The following is an 8,930-nucleotide window of genomic DNA, read 5'->3' on the forward strand; positions in this document are numbered from 1 at the left end:
CCCCTCTTAGATTGTAGTTAGAGCCCCCAAATGTAATAGTTAGGTTTCTATTTGTTTTTATTTGCTTGTGTGCTTGCATGCTTGTGTGTTTATGTGTTTACTCGCTTTCTTAGGGTTTTTTGCATCTAAACATCATGCTTATGTGCTATGTGCTATATGTGATTTATGTGTTTACTTACTTTTATTATGTTTATATGATTTATTTAATTATAATAAATGCATGACGTCACCACTCTAGTTTAACGTTAGTTGTGGCCCTTTTTCCTGATTACGTCACCACATTAGTCCAACGCTAGTTGTGGCCCTTTTTTCCGATTTCTCACTAATCCAACGCTAGTAAGAACTTATAGACATGGGTTAGTCCAATGCTAGACCCTTAAGGACCGTCCACGCGTTAGATCATGTTTGTGTGACAATCACTACATTTTATGCATATTTTCTACTTTTTAGGATCTTTACCATTTGGCATGTTATTTCCTCTATATGTATATCCTTTACCCTTATGTGCGAAACATGACATTTAGACTTGCATCACATTTAAGAAAAATTAGAAGTAGGTTAGTGCATGTGCTTGATTAAATTAGGGAAATCACCATTCGAATATGGGATATGGAGGAGTATGGCTCTCTAACCTTAGCACGCTCGTATTCCCTCTATCAAAGGAAAAATTGAAGTCATAAATGTTAGTTTCCCGCACCCATTATGATGCATTCCCTTAGGTCACGTATATTTGTATATTATAATTTTTCTATTTTTAAGTCTTATTGTTGCATATTCGTAACATCTTCAAAGAGTCACTTGTGGGCGTCGCAATTAATGCGATTTGCACCAATCAAGTTTTGAAGAGACATATTGACCCTTCTGATAACATTAGGTCTAGGTTTGTATTCATATAGTGACATCCAAATGTGATAAGTTTTTAGGTTAAATTAAGAAAAGTTTTTTCGACTAAATCACGCAACTAATCTTGGTTAGGTCGAAAAGGTGCCTTGAATTTCATCCTTGCCTTCCCTTTATTCAACCGTGACTCCCGAGCCCATTTCTCTTGATTTTCGAAGATTTGGAGTCATTTAAAAAGAGTTTTCTTTACTTTTGAAATTCATTTTTAGGTGACTTGGTACACCTTAACTCAATACCAAGTGGTGACTTCTATTTTATTAAAAACCCTTTTAAACTATTATTTTGGGTTAAAACCGTCGCACTTTTAAAGTCCCATTTAGACCCATTTTCTTTATTTATTTAGTTTTCTAAAAAATCAAAAATTCATTATCACTCAAAATTAATCAAAAATTCATTTTTATAAACCCGTAATTTCATTTTTTTCAAAAAATGGGGCGCGACAAGAGATACCCAAATTCATTCAATTCTAAATTTGAATTCGAAAACGGTTATGAATTCGGGTTAATTGAATTCATTTAAAAAAAATTGATGAATCCTTTAATTGCAATTTCCGGCCTAATTAAAATAATAAGTATTATAGTTATACTTAAATATAGTTATGTATTACACCTATACTTATTAATTATTATCTAATTCTAGTCATGTATAAAATAATAAGTATTATAGTTATGTTATGTATTGTTGTATATTTGTATTATTATGGTCATATAACAATTAACAAATACTAAAATAGTATATTGTACATCATTATATATTATTATTATCATAAGTACATGATAATATCATATACTAACTATTATTAATAGCGTTCACCTATATAATATAATAATATATTAGAAGTATATACTAATACTAAACCAATTCTTTATAAACGAATTCGAAATCGATTATTACCAAATTCATAATCTCATTACCTATTTCATACCATATTAGAATTCGGTGAATTCGGTAAATACCACTTTTGTACCAAATTACTAAATACCCGATTTCAAATTATCAAATTGAATTTGAATTCGGATATGAATTCGGTACGTACCGAATTTGCTCACCCCTAGCCGAATGAATCAAGCTTCAGGAACAGATATAATTAGTATTCTATCATGATGCCCAGGCTAACGTAGAGAAATTTCCTCTTTTGGTACTCTTTTGGCATTTTATCCTGGACCCCAGATGTCTTTCCTGTTTTAAGTGATGGTGCATATTGTATAGCAATATTTCCCAACATTAGATACTTGTTTTTCGCATTAGACATATTTTTTTCCGCATCAGACATTTTTTTTCCGATTCAAAAGTAACAAGAAACCACGCAAGAGTCAATAAGAAAACATGGCTCGTTGCATGGGCCAAAAGGAAAAAATAACCATCTATAAAAGGTTATAGGTAAGCATACGTCTAGTCAGTAATGATGTATGTCAGGAGAGGGATGGATTAGGTGGTTTTGTGGGGAAGAAGTATAAGTGGGAAATCTCGATTTGAACCCACTTACATACATTGTAAAAAAAATAAAAAAATTTTAAAAAGTACGTTGTTTATATCCGTGAAAAACATGGTTCCAAATTGAGTAGTAGGCAATGTTGGACTACATAAGATTAATCCTATTTTACCGAAAAAAGGAAAACATAAGATAAATCCTTATTGACCATTTTTGCAGGTACAGTACCATGACATATTTTGTCCTACAAAATTAACTTTTCCCAACTATTGTAGACAAATTAAAGCATTTTAGAAAGAAATTTGGGAAACCCTTGTTAGATTTTCTTCCCTATTATAACTGATTTAATTAGCAGATAGTTGAACTACGTCCATAAGCAAGAAAAATTGCAAGTGCACTGTAAACTGGAATTTGATTTCATATGATCGACATACTATGATGTTTCAATGTTCAACTGACTTGTGATTTCATTTTTCTGTAGAATGATTTCAATTTCTCAAATCTCCTATGCTTCTATTGCAATAAACAAAAAAGAATTTCCAAAAAAAAAAGAAGAAAAGTGAGCAGATCACCCTCTGATTGGACCAGCAAAAATGCATTACACAGCTTTTAGCTTATGTCTTCAGAACCGGACCGAGTATCGACTCGGTCGAGTTCAGGGGTCAAGGGTCAATGGATTCAACCGGATTCGATCGGGGTTGAACCGAATGACGTTATAAATAAAAATTATTTAAAAATTAAAATATTATATATAAAATACCTAATAACATGTTAATATTAATAAAGGTATATTCATATATATTTGATATTTTAAATATATTTAACAAGAAAAAACAAAGAAATCAGAACAATCAAGTAGCAATTTATATTATTTAATGAACATTAACGAATTTAGAATTAGAATTATAGACTTAATTGAAAAATAATACCAAACTTTAAGACAACATTTATAAAGTATGAAATATTTGAGGTATATTAATAATTTTTAATAATTTAGGAGGCAAAACATAATATTAAAAATATTTTGACCTTTAAAAAAATAAAAAAAAAGAGTTTTGGACAAGTAAACTTTAAAAGGCAATGCTCACAAAAGTTAAGAGGATCCCACAGAGCTGAAACGTCATGAAGAAAATGTTCTAGGGAGTTAGAGTTATATGACTTATATCAGTAGTATAAAAATGATACGCCCGGCGCCGTTTACAGAAACGATGCGCTTTTTGTCGTTGTCGATGCATGACTTTCTTTCTTTCTTTGACTTTCTTTTTTTTAGGCTCGGTTCTTATTTTCCCAGTCAAATCAGGGTCAAATCCGATTTTGACCTGATTTGACCCACTTTTAAATTTTTCGATTTTTAAAATTAACTCGGATCGATAAATGATCAGTTTTCGATTTGATTGGTTGGACCAATCGATCCGAGTTAAAAAACAGAGAGCTTTTAGCCATTTAACTAAACAATAAACTCTAAAAGAACGGATCTAAAAGTTGCAGAAGTTGCTCATTTATTAGGAAAAGAACCATATTCCTTAATAAACAGCAAGAATATTGCTCTTTATCAAATGTTATCTTTGTAGATGTCCTTTCATTATTTCTTATGCTAAAAAGTAGCCTAAGTACAACATAAAACAGTTAAGTAAAGCACACTGCATAATAATAAGTGGAGCATGATTATGATTATCCAAAATCATCTAAAACATTCAACAAAAGCAAATACTAGCGAAATAGGTGTAACAGTTCCTCCTCGATGTATTAATCATCTTTTCTGATCTCCCAAGTAGATTTCATAATCTATACTCTGTGAGCTGGCTGCCAATGTGGTAGCAGGTTCCAGATAATCAATTAGTTCTTTTGACATATATTGCAGTTGAAACTTGGGGAAGAATTCACATTAGTTTGTCTACGAAACTCAGCTTTAGTTTTCACTGGAACTTTTGAGTTTTGGTTGGAGGAACATGCACAAGTGTGACTAATATAAAAAAAAAAAATCTTCCACCGACAAATTGACTACTTAAACTACACAAATGGCAGCTGGTACGTGAATTCTGGCAATTCCGTCGAGCCCTCAATTAGTTAGGCACTAAGCACAATTTTTTTTATAAGAAAGACAAACGAAACATTATTAATGAAATTGTTGAAAATCGTCTAGCACGAATTGTTTGATAAAATTTAGAGGAAATTTCCAAAGAGATTTAAAAGGATTGGCAGTCTTAGCGTGATGAACTAAAGTATATGCTACTTTATTTGTTTCTCTTGGAATACATCTAACATCAATACAATTTTGGTCTAATAAAATTAGACGCACGTCCTCTATAATCAGTGATAGGGATAAACATCTTGAGAGAGTCTACCAAAGAGTCTAAAGTCAAGAACCCAATTCTAACCCCAAAAGTTTAAATTATTAGGTCTTGGGTTCTTACTTACATATTAACCGCTCTTTCTTCATCTCTCGAACCAATGTAGAACACAAATTTTTACTCATGAATCTATCAAATCTCCCCTTTCATGAGTAATCCCCAAATTATACCCAAATTTACAAGCCCTTCTTCGGGCAACGCAACCCTACCTTATTACTTAAGGTCACCTCTTCTTCCAAACACGGACCCACTCTTCTTCAACATCCAAACTACATTTTGGAACCCTGCCAACCCTTGGCTCCTTAGTCTAACTCCAACCGGACCTCTGCCAAACCCATGACACATCTGATCCAACACCAACTAAATTCCTTGATACTTCAGTCCACCATCAAGAGGAGAATTTTCATCGGTTTAACTACGAGAAGAATCCATTTACCCATGAGTAATCCAGTCTCACAACCTGAAACTCTAATACCAATTTGATAAGGAGAAACAACTTGAGAGAGTCCACCAAAAAATCCAATATGTAAATTAGGAACTCAACTCTAACCCAAAAACTTAAGCTATTAAGTCTTGTGCCCTTATTTACATATCAACCGCTCTTTTTTCATCTCTCGGACCAATATGGGACACAACCCTTTACTCATGAACCTAACAATCAGACCTAAACCAGACAGAATGTCATCTTTATCAAAACTAGGCACTAAGCACAATAATATTCATACTTATAACATACATATGAGTATTATTTTGCACATATTATTGTTCAATTGTTAACTTGTTTATTGTGTTTTTCCCCCTTAGATCGAAATCCGAGATGCAAAGAAATCATCCAAAGAGTTAACTCGCCAATAGTTGACTTGCCCTTTTAACTTGGTCCTAACTCCTAATACGACAAACTTGATCTACTTCTAATTTTGTTTTCAGAGAGTTAAAGTTTACAAACTGCTTTAAAGAGATGGAGACTAGGATCAATATAGTTGTTGAGGTTCATTCATTTTATCCATATGGAAACATATAAAAGGGTGACATATGCCCCTTCTCACCAGCATTTCGTTGACAATTATAGCTGTATGATTTTCAGTGCACACCAAGCTCTTTGTCTTGCTTTTTCAATTTCTCATCTTGTAACATGTATTACAAAAAAAAAAAACTTTGCAAAATAATCATTGATTCTGACAAGGAATGTCTAAAAGCAAGTTGTAAATACCGATCAATTTAATCAGTTGGAACTGACAAACTTGTTTATAAAATATGCCACACTGCTCAGAGTTTACGCAATTGACGCCGAAATGTTATTAAGGTCAAACTATCAATTTTCGACAAGCAATGATAAATAATAAGCATCATCATGTAAACCAACGGGTCTCGTTAGTCTGTATTAGAATTTAAACTACCTCAATAAATCAGAAATTAGTTAGTCAAAATTATGTCCCTAGAAAGAACACACATTCTTAAATTCTATCGATCAAAGCTGTCCATTCTCCACGATGCTGCCACTAAAACCCAGAAATTGTTTTCACTGCTGCCATCGTTGACAATAATTGTATTCTTCGAAGTCAACCAATTCTAATGCAAAAAAAAAAAAAAAAATAGCCCGCATTAGCATTTAAAAATTTGCCTTACGCTGTACTAACTACTGAACCAATAATTAATCTCATCATCCCAGCTGTGTTTTTTGCAGTGAAACATTCAAATGGCTCTAACTATTTAAAGGGTGGCAATGTGTTTTGTTCTTCAGAGATTTACAATAGAAAGAAATACTTTGGTTCGTAGCAAAAACAATGGCATTGTCCAAGTTTCTTTCTCTTATCTTTCTTCAACTGTTATGTGTTCTGTGTGTTTTAAAACTGTCGAATGGACAAGGCTTAGATGTCAATTTTTACGAAAAGACATGTCCCTCCTTGGGGTACATTGTCAAAGACGCAACAGCAAAATTCATTTCTCGAACACCAAGTCTTGCTCCTCCATTATTGAGAATGCATTTCCACGATTGTTTTGTTCGGGTAAGATCACACATCAACCTTTCCAATTTTTCTTATGGTGCACATAGGATTATCACATCTAATGGCCATGTACTAAAACCATACATGTAGCTTGTTCTACATATTATAGGTGTTGAATAAGGTTGTCGTTGTTGGAGACATCTTAGCATAGAATTTGTACATTTAGGTTTCTTCGTCGCGATTACATGGTTAATGGAGGATATTATGTTTTATGCTTAAAGCCTGATTAAGATAATTGTTGGTTAATGGGGCTGATATGTTTTATGCCTAGGTCTAGATTAAGGAGTTGACCTTGTTACCCATCAGAGCCTAAAGGACAAAGAAAAGGCAATGTAGTTCGAGAGAGGATTTAAGGGTTCAATGTTTTAGTCTCAATATATATATGCTACACTAGTTTCATTTTAACAAGCTGGCTACTAGTCCTTATGTGGATATGGATAGAAATGATTGTCAATGCAAATTAATCTCAAGCAAAATACAAAATATAGTACTGCCTTTACTAAACATGAAAAGTTCATCACCTTTGTGTATACTACTTCCATATACAACAAATATATAACATTATACTCTTGAATGGACAATGATGTTGTTTCTTCTCAATTGTTGATATACCGATAATTCGTTATTTCGAAGAAAAAAAATTGTTGTCTAACGAGTTAATTTTATTTGCAGGGATGTGATGGCTCGGTCCTATTAAACTCTACCTCCAGCAATCAAGCTGAGAAAGCAGCAATCCCAAATCAATTTCTTAGAGGGTTCCAAGTTATTGATGCAGTGAAATCAGCAGTAGAGAAAAAATGTCCTGGTGTTGTTTCTTGTGCAGATATCGTGGCATTAGTTGCCCGTGATGCTGTTACTTTGGTGAATATTTTGAAACTCTTCCAAATTTTAAACTTTGAGGAAATATAAACTTGTAGAACAAGTGCGCTAAAGGTGGCAGTTTTCATGCAGATTAAGGGACCATCATGGCAAGTCGAATTAGGCCGAAGAGATGGAACAGTCTCTATAGCTTCAGAGGCCTTAAACAAGCTGCCTTCACCTTTCATGAACATAACTCAATTGAAAGCATCATTTCAATCCGTGGGTTTGAGTGTCAAAGACCTTGCAGTTCTATCAGGTACCTCTCAATAACGTACATGATGATCATCGATCATGTTTTGAATTATGCCCTTGTTACTTTTAATCCTAATACTTTTGAATCCTTTTTCAAGATTAAACATTCTAATTCTATCTAAAAATGGTTCTTTTTGACACATCTAGCCTCTATATTTAATCTGACGTGCAAATGGTTTGATTTCCCAAGTAGTGTGGATTTTTATGCCTCTATTCCTAGCAAAGATGAGGAGCCAGGAAATCTTAAAAATCTGAAAGGCAAGATTTAGGTTGCATTTTTTTTCTCAAAACTGTTCCAAAAAAACTTTTAAACGCATCTCCCAACTACCATTTTGGCCTCCATATCGAGAAATTTTTATGAAATTTTTAGCATAAAAATTTTTCTAAAAAAAAAAAATTAGATTATGCTGTAGAAACTATGACATAGGATATTCCCCTTCAAAAATATCATGGTAGAGAACTTTTTCTAACTTCATTTCTTTCTTTTTTCAGGAGGGCACACGATTGGGATATCTCATTGCATTGGCGTCAACCCACGTTTGTTCAATTTCACAGGCAAAGGTGACACTGATCCAAGCTTGGACCCTAAGTACCTTGCTCAGCTAAAGCGACAATGCAAGCCAGGAGATGTTACTACAATTCTTCAGATGGACCGCAGTCCAAAAAAATTTGATATTGATTATTATACTACAGTAAATAATAGAAGAGGGCTTTTTCAATCTGACGCAGCTCTTTTGGATGACACTGAAACAAAAACCTATATCCAACAACATCTAAGCCATGCTGGATCCATGAGCTTCTTTGATGATTTTGGGGTTTCAATGGTGAATATGGGTCGCATCGGAGTTCTTACTGGCAAGAATGGTGAAATCAGGAAACAGTGTGCCTTCGTTAACTAAGCAAATTTTTCTTAGTTCTTACTGGATATTGAATTGATTGTGTAATCGTAGTGGCCAATTGGATTCTGTTGCGTTTGTGTTGTTATTATTCATTTTGTTTGGATAGGAGGTTATTTGAAATAATTATTGTAATACTTTTTGTGATGTGATTTATATAAGATAAAAAAGTGGTTGAAAATTGTGTGTATGATATAAGTAAAACAAAATCTGAAATTTCTTTTTTCTTAAA

The 8,930-nt window shown here is 33.2% G+C and overlaps 1 protein-coding gene across 1 annotated transcript; it reads left to right on the top strand.

The window, feature by feature from the left end:
* Positions 1 to 6,442: 6,442 nt before the first annotated feature.
* On the top strand, positions 6,443 to 8,930 carry LOC113688627 (peroxidase 27-like). Its single transcript, XM_027206510.2, has 4 exons — positions 6,443 to 6,689; positions 7,362 to 7,550; positions 7,641 to 7,806; positions 8,295 to 8,930. The coding sequence occupies exons 1-4, from the start codon at positions 6,468 to 6,470 to the stop codon at positions 8,699 to 8,701; spliced, it is 984 nt and encodes a 327-aa protein (XP_027062311.1). The 5' UTR covers positions 6,443 to 6,467; the 3' UTR covers positions 8,702 to 8,930.

This window comes from Coffea arabica, chromosome 5e (genome assembly GCF_036785885.1).
Source record: "Coffea arabica cultivar ET-39 chromosome 5e, Coffea Arabica ET-39 HiFi, whole genome shotgun sequence".
Lineage (NCBI taxonomy): Eukaryota > Viridiplantae > Streptophyta > Magnoliopsida > Gentianales > Rubiaceae > Coffea > Coffea arabica.

What these genes read in the sequence shown, in the direction of transcription:
- LOC113688627 (XM_027206510.2), top strand. Translation starts at nt 6,468, where the DNA reads ATGGCATTGTCCAAGTTTCTTTCTCTTATCTTTCTTCAACTGTTATGT. An exon ending in CCCGTGATGCTGTTACTTTG is followed by an intron (nt 7,551 to 7,640) that starts GTGAATATTTTG and finishes GTTTTCATGCAG; the next exon opens with ATTAAGGGACCATCATGGCA. An exon ending in AGACCTTGCAGTTCTATCAG is followed by an intron (nt 7,807 to 8,294) that starts GTACCTCTCAAT and finishes TTCTTTTTTCAG; the next exon opens with GAGGGCACACGATTGGGATA.